The sequence below is a fragment of the Lagopus leucura genome, unplaced genomic scaffold, assembly GCF_019238085.1.
Source record: "Lagopus leucura isolate 7727_CA_CO unplaced genomic scaffold, USGS_WTPT01 Super-Scaffold_100157, whole genome shotgun sequence".
Lineage (NCBI taxonomy): Eukaryota > Metazoa > Chordata > Aves > Galliformes > Phasianidae > Lagopus > Lagopus leucura.
Window position 1 is genome coordinate 23,059,138 of NW_024962334.1, and position 19,450 is coordinate 23,078,587.

Below are 19,450 nucleotides of genomic sequence, written 5' to 3' on the forward strand. Positions count from 1 at the left end.
TCTCAGACAATCCAAAATATTGCATAATTTTCAAGATATTTTTGTGCTATGTATATTGTTTTCAGTACATGTTTTTGTTTTCCTGTTTGGTTTAGTTAGTGATTGAGAGCAGCTTTCTGAGTTTGTTTTCCTCCTTGGAGATATTCAGAAGCCATCTGGATAAACTCCCAGGCTGTAGAAACCCTGCTTGAGCAAGGGAGTTGGACCAGATGACCACCAGAGGTCCCCTCCAATCTCCAGCACTCTGTTAGTCCATGTTTTTGCAGTACATTGTTACACACTTTGATTTTCCAGAAACTAGCATTGGAATCTGATCCCTCTTCACAGGTATAAAAAAGGAACAAGCATATTCTTTAACTGTCAAAATCTTTTAAGAAATGTGAGGATATGATGAGGCAAACACTGACTATAAAAATGTAATTTTCTGCCATGTCAATTGTGTAGGTTATTAGAAGATGCAGTTTATTGTTTAAGAAGATACTTGGATATACTTTTATTTATTGGTTATATGTTTCCAAAAGACTTGAAATGGTTCTTTTAGGCTAAATCAAATATATAACAGCTTTCTTTAGTATGTCCGGGTCACTTTATTCAAGGAGAGCTTTCCTGCTGAAAGATGGACATGTGAATGGATATAATCAATATGATTAAAATAAGTGAATTCTTAGTACTGGAAGAATTGTGATTTGATTATAGAATAATTGACTGTTTCCAGATGTAAGACTCCTAGGTATGAACTTGCTACTGCATCTGTGTGCGTTCGTTTATTGTACAAAAATAATAAAAGATTTTGATACAACTGTAGAATATAAAGGAAGCCCTTTAGAGTGTATATATCTATTTTATAAAAAAGAAACTTAGATTTGGGAAGCTGTTCTTTAGGTTCTAATGGAAAATGAGAATTAAATATTTCTCACCGTTTAAAGGAATGAGTACTAGTAGTCAGAGGTGTTTCTGAGAGAAAGTGGCATGTTTTTAGTTTGGGATTTACACATACTGAACACAGAGCTATTGAAGATTGTATGGGGATGTTGGGCCATGGCCTGAATCACTGATTGATCACCTGAGGCAAGGAGTGGGGCAGCTGTGGGAGCACAGGTGAAGGCAAGGAAGGGGTGGAGCCTGGCTGCACCTCTCCTAGACCCCATTTAAATTCTACCACTGGAGAAGGATCTCTTTCTGGAGATCCCTGCTTTTTGGAGTTTTCCTGCTGTGAGCCTAGATCCTCAGGTATGGGTAAACATTTCTTCCTTGGTTTTTTTTCACCATGATAATCTTCCCAAGTATAACACCTGTTAAGTACCATCCTAACCATGCTACTCTTCCAACTGTACAAAGATATTTAAAGAGCAAGAACTTCACGACATCTTTGAGTACCCTGTACCAGTGCTGAGGCACCTGCACAGTACAGTTGTGCTTCCTAATGTTTGGATGTGTTCCAGCATGGGGCTGCCGCCTCTTGTCTTGGCACTGGCACCATGGAAGAAAGCCTGGCTCTGTCTTCTGTCCATCCTCCATTCACATTTTTATATAAATTGATGAGATTATCCTTGAGCCTTCCCTTCCTTAGGCAGTCCAGCTTTCTTAGATTTTCTGTGTAGGAAAGATGCTTCAGTACCTTAATAATCTCTGTGGCCTTTCTCTGGACCCTCCCCTATGCCGATTTCTCTCTTGTGCTAGGGGCCCAGAGCTAACGCAGCACTTCAGATGTGGACTCATCAGTCCTCAGTAGAGGGGAAGAATCACCTCTTGACTTCTGGCAGTACTCTCAATACATCCTGAGATACTGTTGGTCTTCTTTGGTGCCAGGGCACATTCCTAACTTTCATTCAGCCTGGTGACCAACTTGGTCCTCTTCTGCAAAGCTGCTTTCCACCTGGGTGGCTCCTGCATGCCCTGGTTTGTGGGTTAGTTCCTTCTCAGGGGCAGAGCTTTTCACTTTTCCTTGAAGTTGAGTGCCCTCAGCAGAGGTGCAAGTGATATAAATTTAACTTTGTTAAAAGGCAGAATGTTTGAATTCCAAACTCCTACATTGTATCCTGTAAGTGATACAATGATGTGGAGCCACATCTTACAGTAGTCTTTATGGAATCACAATAGCCTCACAAGGGTAATGGGAGGCTTGAAATGATGATACAGTGTTTATGCTTAAGCTGTTTGGATTTTTTTTTTTTTTCCTTAGCTAGTCTTACTGTGGTTTTGCTGCTGTATGGAAAATAGTTCTATAATGTATTCTTTTTACAAGTATGTAGTAATGGGTAACTATCAGAACCAACTAATGTTTCCATTGCTTTTGGCATTATTGGCCCCATAGGAAGTTAGAACTCAGTAAAGCTTTTATTTGTTTCTCTGTTGAATGGAGACTAACGTATTGTTAGCAAATTACTTCAAGTCTTTGTCCTAGCAGACTGTAGTGTTTGGCAGTGGGAAAGCACTGGTAAGGAGAGAAACAACTGTCATTTCCCAGTTGCAATTTCAATGGCTTAGATGAGTCATTGCATTCATTAAGAAAAGTGCAACTGAACCAACTGAAATACATGAATCATAGTCAGGAACATAAATTGCAACCTCCCCTTCTTTGTTACACTTCTTCATTGTACTAACAGAGCCAGAATAGCTGTGCCTAATATTTAATCTTTTTTAAAAAGGTGATTTAATCCCACAATTTTTAGCTTCTGGAAGACTACAGTAATTTTTACTTTTAGATAGAGTTAAGTTACCCTGGAAATAAACTTCAAGCTTTCAAGTAACTTTCTCTAGTAAAGTAGTTGCTGAGATCATGTTCACATGACATCTTTTAACGTCTACCTCCTTTACATTTAGAGTCACTGTTTATGTGCCACTATTACTATCTGAGACTAAGGAAAACTGGCGGGAATGGATCTCAAGTGTCTATAGGTTGTGAGCAGGGGAATCTCAACTGGTCAATTATGCATGAGGAGGTGAATTGAGGCCTCCTCTGAATTTCTCTTAGCAGAGACTGCCAAGAGCTTAGCATAGGAATAGACTTGGATGTTTGGTTAGTGAGCTGCTGTTTATGAAGAGAGTATGGATATTTTGTGGCTGCTGAAAAAAATGAAAATTGGAGCATATAACAGTATAATAACTGTTCATTATAAACTGCTGTAGATGAACTGTTTGCTTTTTATAGTAGCGTTTATAATTCTGTTCAATTGACTGCAGTGTAAACAAGAAAAAGTTTGCTAGTGGTGAATTACAGTTACAACTTAGAACCCTTACATGGCCCACTTTAAAATAACATGCAAAATGAGTTTCTGTAAAACTGAACAGAGTAGAAGGTGGAATGTACACTTTATTTTTTCCTCAGAAGGGGCACACTCAATCCCTATATAGTGAGACTGCAAAAGATATATGTAAGAGTAAATGGAGAGGATAAAGTAAAAAGTAATAATCATTGCTCTTTATTCTTGCCTATCATTTATGATCATTTGAATTGTTTTACCTTATTCCTTGAGGAGCCTGGAGTCTTATTATAGATGGAATAATCTGACATCTTGAGGTTTGCATAGTGAAATCTTATACTAGGGGGTTGCCATTCAGATACAAAATGAAAATTATGGCTTCTTAATCTATTAGTGTAATTTTTAGTAAGAAAAAAAGTCAACTCATTCACTTCACAACTATTTCATTTAAGAAATTCACGTAAGATTGAAAATGTAATAGAACAATAATAAATAGGAAACTGATCTAATCCTTTCATATGAATCTTTGAGTATGTATTGAATGGAAGAAATAATTCCATTAAGTATAGATTCATCCATAGGCCCATTTTAAATGCAAGACGTCTTCATAAAGCTGTCTAGGTTATTTAAGATCATTTTATTTTACCATAAATGTGTAAATATTAATTCATTTTTTCACTAAAGCAACATAGGACATCTCTTTCTATATTTTAAAGATTTATCTATTTATATATTTCATATACGTATTATTCATATGCTTGTATATGTAAATTGCACTCACTAGTGCTGAAAATGAAGAATTTGAAGAGTGTATGTTGTGGCAGCATTGTTTAAATCTATAGTTGCCATATCATAGAATCATTAAGGTTGGAAAAGGCCACTAAGATCCAAGTCCAAGCATTACGATTAGCAAAAGGAAATACCAAATTTAGGGTAAAACTAGCCAAATGGTTATATGGCATAATTAAATAATGATCCTTTCTGTTTGTTTCTGTACTGTTTGAGGTATTTCTGTTGATTTAATAATAAAATCAGTGTTCTAAATCACTTTTATCTTTCATTCTGCATAAGCTAGATTAACGGTTAGGAAATGTCAGGTATTTATTTTATGATGGTTCTGGGAATTGTCTGCTAGGAGGTATTCTGATTGGAGCTTCTGTTTTATCAGCATATCAATTTTATCAGCCTTTTGGGGTCTGTCTTGCCTAAATGATCTGTAATTGTCCTCTTTGCATCATAAAAATAAGCACTTTAAAAGAGATCATTCTGGCCACTTACATGTGCCAGAATCTGAAAGAGATTCTCAGCCATATTTCTCCTGATAAGGATTAGGCGTGCTCACCTCTCCAGATTTTTGTTTTTCACCAAATAGTGAGGTTTTTATCCAGAAGTCCCCAGCTGCATTTTTGTCCAAGTTCAATATCTGGATGGTTGATACAAGGGCAATATCTGCCTTGTGTATTAAACAGATTTTCTGAAAGTCAAGATGACCTGTTTCATGTGCTGTCAGAGTTTCCTGGACTAGTTCTGTGGTTATCCTTCTGTTTCCAAGAAATGGTGTAATTTCAGTAGGATATTCCCCTTGTTCTGTCTTTTTGAAGGGAATCTCTTTGATGTTCTTTCAGAAATCTTACTTTTCCTCCAGAATAATGTTTGGAATTTAGCATGTTGTTGATTAGATAAAAGCAATATTTACTGACACTTGTAAAAGTAAATGCTTTAAATATGAAAGAATGGAAATTAACATGTGCAATCTTAATTCCTGAGGAACAATTTCAGCTATCAATAATCTTCTTTTTTTTTTTTTTAAATCTAATTGTGGCTCCGACATGTCCTGATAAACATGTACTATTCCCAGTTGCTGAGATAACACGTACTGATAAAGGTGACCTCATTAGGAGAAATGTTTTCTTTTTCTTAAGGAGGGTCATAAATATACATTACATTTGTTTAAGGAATCCTGTCTCTTTGAAGTCAGTTCAATGTACAATACAGTGTCAGCTCATTAACATTGGTTTAAAGTATATATTAAATTTCCGATTAAACGTCCCATCTTTTGCAGCTAGGAATAAACACAATTATAACTTCTTCCTTCCTGGTGTTGGTTTAAGATTAACGTCTCCAAATTTAGTGAGTTCTGCTGTTATTCCTAGCCAGCTGCATAAACAGGCTTTAAGGAAATTAAGTGAAATTTAGCATATGAGCCCTTTTCATAGTGTTTAACACACATGTTCAAATTAGCTTTCGTCTGTCTGATGATTAAGTTTAGTATCTTTGTTACACCAGGCTTGTTTAGCATTTCAACCAGTGCTGTCCTTAGGCAATTAAAATCTGCCAGTACAAACATTGAGGCGACTGGAATTGGTCTGTTTGGTTATACTATCTGCACTGAAAGAACTTCAGGATACGTCTCCTTAAAGAGAATGAAAGAGATGGTGTGGTCATGGTAACTTCAGTTTTAATTTTTTTTTCAATAAAATTCTAAATAAAGTAATTAAGATTTACTCTTGCTCTTTTATAACCCAGCAAGCGTTGCTCTCTAATGGGTGTGCAACCACAATTATGATTTGTGCTAGTTGATGGAATTCCTGTCCCAACTGCAGAACTGCCACACGAAATTTTTGTTTTACATAGTGAAGTCTGAGTGTGTTTGTTATTGTGATAGACCCTGAACCTCTGTTTCCTAATGATAATGAGTACTTCTGTGCTTTTTGTGGTCTTGTATTCTTTACTCTGTCATCTTAGATGTACTACAGTCTTGTCTTCATGCCACATCTTGCACTTAAAGGAAGAGTGTGCAGCTGAGGTACTGTTTTATGGGGATCTTCCTAATATGATGTTAATAGGAGTGTGTTTTTTGATCGAATTCATGCAGCAAGACTGCTGCCTTGTCTTGCTGTGCAGCAATTAAGTGGGTTTTGGGTGCAGAATGAGGCTCAGAACTGTGGGTACTGGGTGCAGTCTTGTTCAAGCCCAAACCAGCCCAACTTCCAAACTTTTTACAAAACTTGTTCAAGTTTTCAAAAACTGTATGGGTATAGCTAAACCATAGTTTGCAGCTGTTCTTCCATATAGGGCTGGTAACTTATCATTTATGTCGTTAGTTTGTCCAGTCCTTGTTATCCAAATAGAATTTTTGTGTCAGGTAGGATAAGTAGAGTGGATATGAAGAAATATTCTGTCTTCCATCTCTGCTGTGGACTCAAAAGTTTTCCTATAGATTACAACTTTTAGTAATAGAGAAGGTGAAGCGTAGCTCTAGACAACAGCTGGATATAAATTGTAGATAAGGAAAAAATAATGTGGTGTTTTATTTCTGTGAACTACTTTGAATGGACATTGGAAAAAACTTTAGATAGTTCTGTGATTTTGTTTTATTAGATATTTCCCACTTCTGTTTTACAGTACAAAAATGTGAAAAGGGTCACTTAAATATGTGGAATATTTTAATCTTATAACTGAGTCTTTATTTTTCTTTGAAGGTTTTGTTTGATAAATTTGAAATGGTAATTTTTTTTAGTTAAGAAACTCTGCAAATTTGAGTGGCAGTTACTGAAGATGGCTGAAGCATGTTCATTACAATAGGTACAATCAGCTTGACTGCAGATGTCTGAATAGAAGTGCATGTTTCTATCTGTTTCATGCATCACAAATACTGTTTATTTCTGATTTTTTTTTCATATTGTAGATGGCTGTGAATGCCCTTCATGGCAAGTAATTAGATTTGTGTATAAGAATACTAGCTCTGTAGTAACATGTGGAAATGGTTTGATGGAAGAAAGTGAGATGAAATTAATCATAGTTGTTCTGAGCTTCTTTTGCTGGTTCATAGCCAGACCTACCTAATTTAGACTGGAATTCGTAAGGAGATGGTCGCATTTTGGTAACACATAAATAATCTTTCACTGAATAAGGAACACTCCAGGATATATTTTCAAATTATTAGATGCCTGGCTTGTACAAGTTTGCATAGATTGTTATTTGTTGTTGTTATCATGTTGTTATAGTGTTTTAATCCTAACCTTGTCTTTATGGAAGAGTAAGATAGAATTGTGTGCTTACCAAATTCACATTTACATAATTGACTTTAGTGAAATTCCCAAATGCACATATTTGTCCTACTAAGTGTGACTAACCCTGCAATCTTCAGCGTGTAGTGTCATAGAAATCAGCTACCTTAAAATGATGAAAACATATTTCTAAGTCCAGCGTATATACACAAGACATTTATTTTTAGTAAGGCAGTGTGATTAAATCCTTTGATTTAGTCTTAGTTCAGTGCCATTTTGTTTGCCATGACAACTTTGATTAAAGAATTAGAATTCAGAAATACGAGCATTGGAAAACTGTAAAAACATCAGAATGGGATACTCTTTTAAGGATGGCACTTGTAAGCTTTGTAGGTATATGATACCAGGTATGTTTGTAAGCAATTTGAAAACATTAAATCTAATTCTATCTAGGATGTACATGTCTTTTACACTACTAGGCAGCTGGGGAGGAGGAAAGCAGACAAAAATGAACTGCAGTGGAGAGAGAAGCTATGAATGGAGAAGTCGTGGTAGAGTAATTCAGAAGTAGAAGGGAATCATGCTGGAGGATTGGGAGAGTGACAATTTTGGACTAACTTCTGAAGGTCTAAGGCTGTGATTCCTTCTCACTTAAAGTTTAGGGTTGAATTGGTCATGTAAGTGAAATCTATGGGTCAGCATTAACATTTCGGGTCAGCCGGGGACAGGGGTGTGCAAAGGCATAGCATTCTTCTTTTGCGTATGTCACCCTGCAGTACCTGTGGTCTGACTTTGTTGCCCCACTGCTGTAACATAAAATTATTTGCTGTTGTGATATTTTTTTGGTAAGGATTTTGTGCCATTAGGTGGTTTTTGTTTTTCTGGCTTCCTAGTTCGCATAATTAACTTAATGAGTTTTGGAATTATTTTGTCTTGTTCTATTTTGTCTCTTGTTGCCAAAAAGGAATAGAAAAGTGATGCGAGTGTGGTGCTTTCCATGCTGTTTTGGAGCTTCTGACTCTGATAACTTGTTCTTGGCAAGCTGTATTCTGGATGTGGAGTGTTACTCTTTATTGAATGCAGTAAATCAGGAATATTTGTAACTTGGACAATTTCTTGCATGTTATAAGCTGCACGTGCCCCATCCCAGACAGGCCTTCTTGAAATTTTAGAGGGTTCTGATTTTTTTTTTTTAGGTGGCATGAGTATTGTCAGTTTTTATAACTATTCAAGAAGTTGTGTTGTATTAGCTAAGTTACTATTGTGTGTGTAGGCTTCTGTGGCCTGAACATTCATAGTTTATTTTGTAATAAGAGTATCATGAATACTGCTTGGATTTTACTGTCCTTTAATTGTCTGATCCCTAATCTCACTGGATAAATAGTTGCTGGTTGCATCCTTCTAAATCATCTGTTTAGAATAAAAGTATGATAAAAAAAATGGGAAGGATACAGTGCTGCTGCAAAGTGCAAAGATGGACTACTATGCTTTGAATCTACTGAAAATGCTGAATGTACTATGCCCTTCATTCTATACCTTTTTACAAGGTATAAGGTATTATAATCTATATAATATATAGAATAAGGTATTATAAAATACAATCAAGATTTAAAGAATTTGTGGTGATATGTAGTTACGCTGTATGTAATTAAGCAAAAAGCTGGATACAAATGGAGAACTTGTTCATGAATGTTTTTCATTTGTGCTGTTTAAGTTATAAGAGACAACTCCTGTTTCTCAAACTATCTGAAGATGAGTTCAGTTTTCAGCAGGTGCATGAAAGAGCTTGCTTCTGGGACAAACTGTTTCGTCACCTTCACTGAAGTTGGTAGATTTGTATGCTGTGACATTTTAAAGTAGTTTTAAAGAAATAATTGAGTTTAAATGGATGTGGATTTGTTGTTGTTGTTGTTGTTTTTTTTTTTCCTCCCAGTATTTTGTCTTCAGGAAAGTTAACCACTAGCAGTATTTGTTTCAGCATCTCAATATTTGTTTCAGTGTCTCTTATGCTCAAAAGGATACTTCAGGAGCTTACTCAGATATTTTGATTCTTTAACAAATCTGTATAACAAAATATATGGAGGAAGGAAGAAGTATATGCATTTCCTGTTCATGGCAGATCTGGTGCTTGACTTGCCTTTGAAGTGGAATGGCTCAAAGGCTGTGAAGTGGATGTTTAAAGAAATTGTTTAGTTGTCCATTAACTATCCACTTCATATTTAGGAACTGTGTACAATACATTTTATGTATGATCCACTTGAGGTCTGGGTCACAATGATTAGAAACTGGAAGATGGCGTCTCTACATAAGGTAATGATAGTGTTAAGACTCAAACGCTTCCTTCAGATTCAGAGGGTTTTATAGTAGGCTAATTCTGAGTTTTAAAAAGATATGTAAAACTATCGTGCCATATTAAGTATTTTAATTTTAAATAAGGCCAGATCTTTTGGGTTATGTTTGGGTTTTTTGAATAGTTTTTTTTTTTTTTTTTAATTCATGTCTGAACCCCTTATCTGAGAGCTGCACCAAGTATCTGTACAGTCCTGACATAAATAGCAAGTCAGAGCCTCTCAAATGAGAACAAATAGAATTCACATTTAGTGTATATACTCTTTTTACTAACATAAAGAGTTCTGCTGTTATGGATTTATAACTGAAAAATCAGCATGGAAAGTCCTCAGAATAAAATATTTGGTATTGTAACTGAATGGGTGTAGGCTTCTGTATGGTTGTGCTTCACTTGGATCCCACAGTTATAAAGGGCAAAATGTCCTTCAAGTACAAAAATACTTGGCTATGATATATTCTGATGTTTGGATTTCTGAAAAATGTTATCTACAGCCTTTCCCATGTTCCATTCATTGAAGGAATGCTAGGAGTACAATTCAGAAAAATGCTAGGAGTACAATTCAGAAAAGGCTCTGTGCTGAGTAGCGAGGACCCTTGATTTGACCAGAAGGAAATACTGCATATATTTTAATTTTTGTTCCTCTTTGGTCTGTGTATAAGAACAAAATTCATAATTCTGCTGTTTTTAGTGCCAAATATTATGCTTTCACCATGAATGAATATACCTAAGAGCCAATTTTGGAACCTGAAATATGTGTGATGAGTCCTGTGTAAGCCAAGGTGGGTTTGGCAGCTGTGTCAGCATATACCAGCTGGTGAATGTTGCCAGAAGTATTGCAGATGCAGGACTTCCTGTGCCAGGGACTCAACTCTCTTGTCCCATATGAAAATTATGTGAGGCATACATAAGCTAGATTTTCCCTTGCTCTGCTCTTTTTTCTCCCATTACGAAAATGGCCTTATGAACAGCTACTATGTGTCACTGAAATTATAAATTCAGCAGTGTGGGTTGAGGGTCACAGTGTGTGGTTGAGGGACCACGTGCTTGTGTGCTGAGGAAGAGGAAGGACGATGCAAGTAGGTGAGCCAGTACTGAGGACAACAAAGTTAGTCATAAATCTTATTCTTTGTATTAAACTTCATGTTTTCAGTCAGTGTCAGGGATGGTTTGAGAGGGCCTGTGGCAGAAAACAAATGGAAGGCAGCTGAGAAACCCTCACGCTGACACATTGGATTCAGTTCTGGGGTAACATAAAGCAAAATTGCAATTGTTAAAAAAGTTCCATTTGTTAAAACTTAAGTTTTGTAAAGCATCTCAAGTATTTGAAAGTTAATTGGAGGCTTTAAAAAATGACATGTTTGGATTTATTAGAAGTGAGATCTTCCTGAATCTTCTGGAAGAGCTAGGCCTAAGCAAAGCAGGAGATGTGGTTCATTGTTGTCACAAAGATAGAGACATTGATGAATTTTTATTGTGCAATAAACCAGATGTCAAGAAAACAATACATTTCAGAGTTCTTTTAAGAATATCGTTTTTGAGTATTTCAATTTTATTTAGAATTGCAGTTTGTTTTTTTGTTCCTCAGAGTGCATGTTTCACTTGTGAGATTTAGTTATGCAAGTCACATTGTATTCTGTTGGCCTGTTTTATGCTTAAAATGCAACATGACATGATTATTAAAAACGGTAATAAAATATTGAATCAGCCTAAGAAATCCTTTTTCTAACTGTTTTTCTGGAATGGTAACTGTTTCAGGAAAAAAAAGAAGACGTAACTAATTACAGAAAAGCTGTGGCTAGCATGTTGCTATGTCTCTTTTCCCATGACCTTCTAATTTTATAACTTTTTTTGTGTGTGACCAATTAAAACATGATGGCAGAGCAAAATAACTTAATCCAAATGCCCAGCAACTGAAGTGGGGAGGCAATAATTCAATGTGGAGGAACGAGCTCAATCTGAATTTTTTCTTGTAGCTTATATCTGAGCAGCTGATACCTGTTAAAGCAATAGGTGTTGTGGATTAAGGCCTTCCAAGTGTCTCCTGCTGTTTTAAATCTGAAGCAGATCAGGTGCACACTCACAGCAACCACCTGATATGTATGTAGAAGTAGATCTGAAAAAAGGACATCTCAAATCTGCACATGCTTACAATAGATGTTTCTGAAGGATATATAATTTTTTTTTGTGCATGTGTGTCTCAAAAATTGGCCCTCATTATCTACTGAGTATGGTCCTCCATAGCTGTATTGATGTGAAAAGCCTCTTATAGAATAAATAGTATGACTTAAGTATTATGAGAAATGTAAGTAGAAAACTTCTTTTAAAACTTTGACTTTTTTTGTCCTTTAGCAGTGACTATCTGATATACATTAGTGTTAACAGTTAGGTTTCTTTGTGTTTTGTTCTGTAGGCAGCAGGAGCAATTCGTCCTCTAGTTTCTACTGTTATTGCCTCTGCTGCAGATGGATGTTTAGACCACTCATTGGAACGTGCCAAGTACAGAGCAAGTGAAATGCCTCAGGCTTTTTTATTTGACATAATCTATCAAGCATACCAACAGGTAAGATTTTAAGTTTTCTTACTAGACGTTTTACCTTTATTGTAGCGTTTAAAAACAAACCAAAAAAAGTGATTCAGCATCTGTTTTGATCACATCAAATTGTATTTGTATTGTTTATCTGTGGTGTTTTTGGTGACAGTACTTTATCATTATCATACTTAAGTGTTTTGCAGTATTGAACTAAAAACTACAGGGTGGTAGGTGAAGGGTCTAAAGTCCCAGAAAGACTGATTAGGTTTTTGTTGCACATTTGATTACTTAAATGAGGATGCTAATGTGCTTAAAGTTGGGTATTTATTAGGTATGTTTTATTGAAAGAGTTTCAAATAGATCTTTGTTTACATAGTGTAGTGATGGCATTAGGTAAGAATATGATAAGATCCTAGTGATTTTAAAATATTTTGGATAATATTACCTTTGTATACCTTGAAAATGGTTGAAGTGTTTTTTTATTGCTTACATTATAATAAATGATCATATGTATTTCAATTAGTGAAAATAATATTTTACATTGTTGTAATTATTCATTATTTTTCTAATACAGTATGTTAACTTCATCTTCACTTAAGAAAAATTTTGTGGGTCATGTAATAAACGCTGGCTTTTTTGCATTTATTCCCCTTGAAGAGTGCTTTCATTTGCCACACCCTGCATTCACAGTTTACTGGAAACACTCCAGGCTTTCGTCTCAGCATTCTACTTCCTTTTCATTCATCACCTTGTGGAAATTGCCTGTCCTCCAGGTATTTTCCAGATTGACTGGAAGCAGAGCATTTCTTCATTTGTCTCTTAGAAGGAATTATTTTTCACTCTGCTAATGCTGACAGTTATGCTTCCCATCAGTCTTTCATTTTTAGAGTAAACATGACCAAATTATTGATAGTCACCTTCAGAGAGTACACAGCTTTGAAGTCACCAAGAACAGAATGAATGCATGGACGAGCAATGAAGAATACTTTGAAATATTTGCAGAACTTCTGTGTCATACCCTGATTGTGCGACACCTGAAGCTATTCTTAAATGCTGAAGATGGAGTGTTGTCCAAGATGAAGAACTATTCAAATGATTGGACTACCTCCAGCTGTTTTGCTTCTAATGTGAGACAGGGAGATGTTCTTGGTGTACATGGCTTCTAAATGAAAGTCTCCAGCTTGAAAGTAGCGAGCAGTGTTAAATAGAACGTATATCAAGAGACAACAGTGAATATTGGTTATACAACCATTCCTTTCTTGTTTGTCTTTGCTCAAAAAAAAAAAAAAAACCCTCTATTTTTTCCTACTGTTTGCTCTTAGTTTGCAGATACAGAAGAGCTGGCAAATACATAAGAAGTTTTTGCTTCTCAATGCCTCACTCAAAAGGCAACTATATTTGCAATCCCTATGCTCCTCTGAATAGTGCTGTCTTCTCACATATTAATTCCATCAGTTCTCTTTTTTGTATCCTTGCTCTTTCAAGGACAAGCCACCAAAGTTGTTAGCAAGCAACCAAGGCTATGGTTCCTTGTCCTCGATTCCCTTTGCGTTGGCTAAATTCTGGTCATTAAAATGCTCTGTGCCTTGGAGCTCTGGGAAGGATAACACTTCGCTAAACCTCTCAACTCATATTGTTTGCTAATTATTTATGTTTCAATGGTGCCTAGCTGTCCAACTCAAGGATTAAAACCTTATTGTTCTGCTACAAACAAAAAAAAAAAAGATAATCGCTGTCCTTAAGAACTTATTAAAGCTACTATAGGACAGATTTCTGTAGGAATGGGTGCAGCTTATGGTGCTTTGTAGCTATTAGTATATCCATAATTAGTTCCCACAATGATATAGTAAAAGAGTTGTATGGATAAATAAAAAGTATAATGTTGCTATCCGTATTGTCCCTCACAGGACTCACAGCTCCTCACAGCTGGGAATGGAATAATTCAGTTTGGATCATTTAATTTGTGACCACGATCCCATGCATTTTATACAGATGTGACCTTTATGCAACAGCAGTGGGGGAAAAGCAGCAGTCAAACATGCATTTCTTAGAAAGACATCCATTTCAATTTTTTCTTCAAGTAACACTGCATTTGAGGATGATATGGAATACCACTTCTGAATTCTTTCTGTTTAAATACATCAACTGGTATGAATAAGAAGATTTAGAGAATTTGCTTCCAGATTTGTTCTTTTTCATGAATTTAAGTTCTCTGGGAATCTTAGCCACTAAGCTACAACATTCAATTAATTGCCAGTTCTCTCACTGTTGCAGGCTTCCCATTTACAGTCCTTCTTGATTTTTTTTGTTTGGCACAGATCTGAGCAGATCAGTCTGGTATACCTTTCTACTGTTGTATGTTCTTATTTTTTAAAAATTAAAAATCACAACTTTGGAATATTTTTTTCCATTTCTTGGTTGATTAAAAAGGCAGTGATTTGGGAAGAGATACATACCTTGTACATAAAGTTAGTTGAAATAGATGTAACAGATGCCAAAGATTTATTTCAGTATTTCTTAAAAAAATTATATAAAAATATTTATATATAAAATATTTTATATGTAAGTAAAATATAAAATGTGTGTGTATACATACATACATATATATATATATATATATATATATATATATATATATTACAGTGAATTTGCTTTACCTGTGGTGCCAAAAAATGAACACAGGTTTTTAAGGGCATTCAGCCAAGTTATTTGTATGTGTATTTTTTTTGTGTGCGTTGCATTGCATTATTGCTGAATCTCAGCTTATTTTTCACTGTTTTACATCTTTTGTGTAGCCTAAAAAATGTACCTATTCCAAAGAGATCTTTTGTGCTCAGGTATATACTGCTTTCTAATCTAATTCTGACAATCGTCAAGACTTCTGACATCATGGGTATTAACTTTGAAACTTATACTATTGCTTTTGGAGCCTTTTAAATTTAACTGCACAGAAATTGCATGCACTTCCATTTTTAATGACAGAGCTTATTAGAGTGTGCCACTGTCTTTAGTTGCATGTCTGACATGTAAGTGGTGCACTATAAAACATTTAAAACCAATATTGAAACTCAAAATAAACGGTGGAGCTAAAATGGTGTCTTGATCTTAAAAGGCCTCATTACTGTGACTACGATTCCACTGTGAGTTTTGTGTTATTAGATGGAGCACTTAGTTATAATAAAATGAACAGGTATAAGTGGATTTTGATGGATAGATTTAATGCTGCCTAACACTTTCTGTTGCAAGTCTCTGTTCTGTTGCTTACACGAATCATGGGAAAATGGCTGTTTACTTCTGATACATTGGAGTATTCTGATGCCTCTGCATTGTAATGGGACTTTAGATTTTGGCATTGAAATGGTTCTGAAGAGAGAGATCGATGAATTACATATGCTTATGATGTTATTTATCATGTATATGCTTCCTGAGCTCAAATCCTTATGAAGTACTGTGCTGTTTGTGATATACATATGTTAAGGGAATAAATTTAACATACTGTTGTCCTACTTCTGGTATTTGTTCTTGATTTGTGATTTCTTCTTTCTTGTAAGATGTAATGAACTGTATTGCTATCCTTCAGGAAATGTTAGTAGAGAATTAGTTGAAGTATTCTGTATAAAAAAAAAAAAAAAAAAAAAATGCAAGTCCCTAATAATTAGTGAAACTTGTGGATGGGTTGTAAAATCACACCTAGCTACCCAGTACAAAAACCAGCCAGTTGGTTTTCTCTCTCTCTGTTTTTGGTTTTTTTTTTTTTTTAACTACCAAGAATTAAATTCCTCTTCTTTGGGAACATTTTTACCTATTCTTATCAGCCCCTGGGAATGTCAGTATAGTTTAAGTGCTAGTTGAAAATCCATTCTTTCCAAATAAAAGAAATAAAGGCTGAATTCTTTAGACCAGTCTTTTTTTTTTTTTTTTTTTTTTTTTTTCGTAATGTAGTTTCATCTTTTTATATAAAACATTGGCAAATGCAGGGTTGGATCTTGTAAGCCTGGGAAGACGAGTAGGGTGAAGGGAAAACTTACTAGAAGTCAAACGTTTCCCTGGAGCAGTATCAGATGAGAAATTAGAGTATCAGGAAGCCGGGTAGACTACCTCTTTTTTCTTTAGTCAGTGTGGGCCAAGAGTGATTTCTCTAATACCTATTTCTGACATACTGTGGAATGCACTGGTATCCTTTGTCTTCAGTACAAAGCATCTTGTTATGTGATGTCGCGTTAGTGTATGAAGGCAGCCGTGGTATGGAATAGCTGAGGTTTTCAAGAAATCATGATGTATCTTAAAGTGTAAGGAAGATAGGAGGAACAACTTCCTGATCTTGCAGAGGAACAGTTGAAAATGGAAGCAGAAGAAGGGTATGTAGAAGACCCTGAGTAGCTTCTGTGTTGAAGATGTAACTGAAAGCCTAGGGAGGATGATATATTGTTAGTGAATTGTCAGCATCAGTGATGGGTATGTGCAGTTAATTAACCTGTTGACAGTAGACCTGTAGATTATAAAGTTTATATTCAGCTACTCAAGGCAATGATGCTGAAATAATAAAAAAGAAGAGAAAGCAGGAATATTCCTTAAAAGAGGCTAAACTTCAGGGTGTTTAGAGATTTTTTTTTTTTTCCTGCTTATCTAAAGTACCTTTCAGAAAGTACCACAAGGAAGATGAAACCTTAGAGTTTCTATCTAACTTCTGCAGAGACTAGGTAGAGTTGTACTTTTTGGACTGATGCTGCATTAATACATCTGTTTGTAGCCAGCTTTACACAATTCTTGGATAATAAGCAGTTGCATATGCTTGTGAGGGGAGTCGCCTATGCTTATGCATCTGCCTGCATAGGAGAGAACTGCTATGTGTAAGCATAGTAATGTCAAGATACAAAATAATAGTGTGTCAAGTAGAGGCATGGAAATACTTTGATGCTAAATTCTGGGAGGCAGATGTTCTTCCACTCCCAGAAAATCATTTCAAGATGGGACTATGGTAAGAAGAGAGATTCTGCAAGCTGTCCAAACAAATCCTCAGTAGAAGTAAAAGACTTCATGTTTTTCAGAAGTCATGAAATTTTTCTTGTCTAACAAACTTCTGAGAATGTTCAAGGAGCACTTTGTCAGAATAAGAAAGTTGGCTATTGTTAGGCCCATTGTAGAAGTATTTGCTCAAAGCATTGTCTTCTCTGTATGTAAATAACAGGGAGTGTATTCCATGTGGATTTTGTAAACTTCTCAAGTGCTTTTTAAAAGAGTACAAGATCCCTGGGATTCTTCTTCAAACATGTGTGAAACGTTTCAGTATCCTCTGTAGAGGGGAAGTGGAGTCAGCTGTAGCAGCTTAGTAATATTTTGGCATAGGTCAGGCGAGTCCTTCGAGGCAAAATGTCTAGACTGATTTGGGGATTTTCCTGTGGGTTCATTCTTTGTTAAAGAAATCAATGTCATTCAAATTAACATTGCCAGAAGCAACATACGATTAAATGAACAGTAGCAGACAGATTGTTAACTAAAGCCTTGGTAACTTTGAGAGAAAGGGTCAGACTCAGCAGAAGGACTAAAAGGTCAAAATGCAAGTGAGGCAGAATTTGGCCATTTCAGTTGAACACTGAAATCCTTAAAAAAAAAAAAAAAAAAAAAAAAAAAAGCCAAACCAAACAAAAAAACCACAAAACAAATAACACCTCTCTCTTAAGACTAAAGATACCTGAATCTTCAGGGCATCAGAACTTTCTTAACGTTGAGCAGACGTTAAACATTGTGTTTACCAAGGTGTTGAAGTTGTTGCCTACTCAGAGGAAAAAAGATACATAAATCTTTACATGATGTGAAATCTTTACCAGTCGGTGATGAATTGGTGATTTGGGTTAGAAGTGTTTTGCTTTTGTAATAGAAAGGCACTGAAAAATAGATCACAATTGTTAGAAACAAATGGCAGTAAGTAGGTAAGATATGTAGATTCTATTATAACCTCTAAAGGATTCTGTCTTGGCCTTCATCGTTTTCTAAGAAAGCCAGGCGTCTTTCATTAAGTGTGCTTTGTTGGGAAAATATTTTACCTCATTCTTCAAGCTTGCTCACCTACGTTGCTTAGCTACATTTTATGTTCAGGCTTTCCAAATATATGACATGTGTTATTATTTTTATATATTTTTATATTATATATATATATAAATATATATTATTAATATTTTTATATTTTTATATATTATCATCTTATATCATCTTATCCCAACAGCTTGGTTATGAGATTTATAGGAAGTATTTTCTTTTTTCCCATTTTCCTATCCATAAAACCCACTCAGTTATTTTCAGGTTAAATGTAATTCATGAATTTTGTTCAACAGAGCATTCATCTATTCAAAACCTGCAGCTAGATTGGTGGTCTGTTGAGAAAACCATGCTAGCTTAGATAGTTCTGTACTTGATTAGTTCTTTGGCATAATGGTAGAGCCAGGATGTTGTATGAATCCCCACCTTGCCCTAATTAATTTCTGCCACAGGAATGCTTAGAGAAATTCTAATGCCTTGCTTAAAGAAAAAAAAAAAAAAAACTTGCTAATGGTATAATTGCTTCCATTTTATGGCAGTCCTCATCCTTTAGAATCTCAAAGCTCAGAACTTTTCAGCAGTGCAAAGCTGCCACAGCCTAGGTGAAATCTGGCATCTTAGTAGTAGTGAAAGATATAACTTGGTGGAGACATACAGACATTATTAAAATTGGATATTAAACTGGTTTGTGAATGTTACTTAAAGTGTTATCGTATTTGCTCTGATAAATACACTGTATCTGTAAGAATCATCCATTTGGTGCAGACTCAGAAAATGCCTAATACTGAATGAGAATCACTGTATCTATTATCTAGCAGGCAGAAGACCACCCATCTGAATTGTGATCCACTCTTCAGAAAGCTAAGAAGAATACAATGCAGTGATGTTAGAACTTTTCATCTCAACTACTGACAATTTTGTATATCCAAAGGCAAGGAAAAGGACTATATATTATCATGCATAACTTCAAGATGTGATTCTCTAAGTAAATTATTTTAAGACTGAATATTCTTCTCTGTTCCAATTATTTAATAATAAAGGATGTACTTTTCCTAAGTTGGAGTTTGACTCACTTTGGTTTTTAAGCCTGATCAAATTCTGTTGTTGATTACTTAATTTTAGAATTGGATATCTATTTAAAAATTCCTTAATTATGAGACTCTGAATCATCATGTCTTTACATTTTCTTAGAGTAGCCTAAATAATCTGTAACTCTACCCTTGCTTTTGTTAAACCTCATCTGGTTCATCACCCAACTCTCTGCCTGTCCAGCTTTCACTGAATGGCAGCACAGCCTTCTGGTGTGTCAGCCATTCCTCCC

General features: G+C 35.4%; 1 protein-coding gene across 1 annotated transcript in view; it reads left to right on the forward strand.

The window, feature by feature from the left end:
• CRPPA (CDP-L-ribitol pyrophosphorylase A) overlaps positions 1–19,450 on the forward strand; it is a 107,978-nt gene that overhangs the window by 12,474 nt on the left and 76,054 nt on the right. The window contains exon 3 of the mRNA XM_042889042.1: positions 11,974–12,123. Coding sequence (XP_042744976.1) covers positions 11,974–12,123 — 150 coding nt within the window. The remainder of the gene's footprint in view (positions 1–11,973; positions 12,124–19,450) is intronic.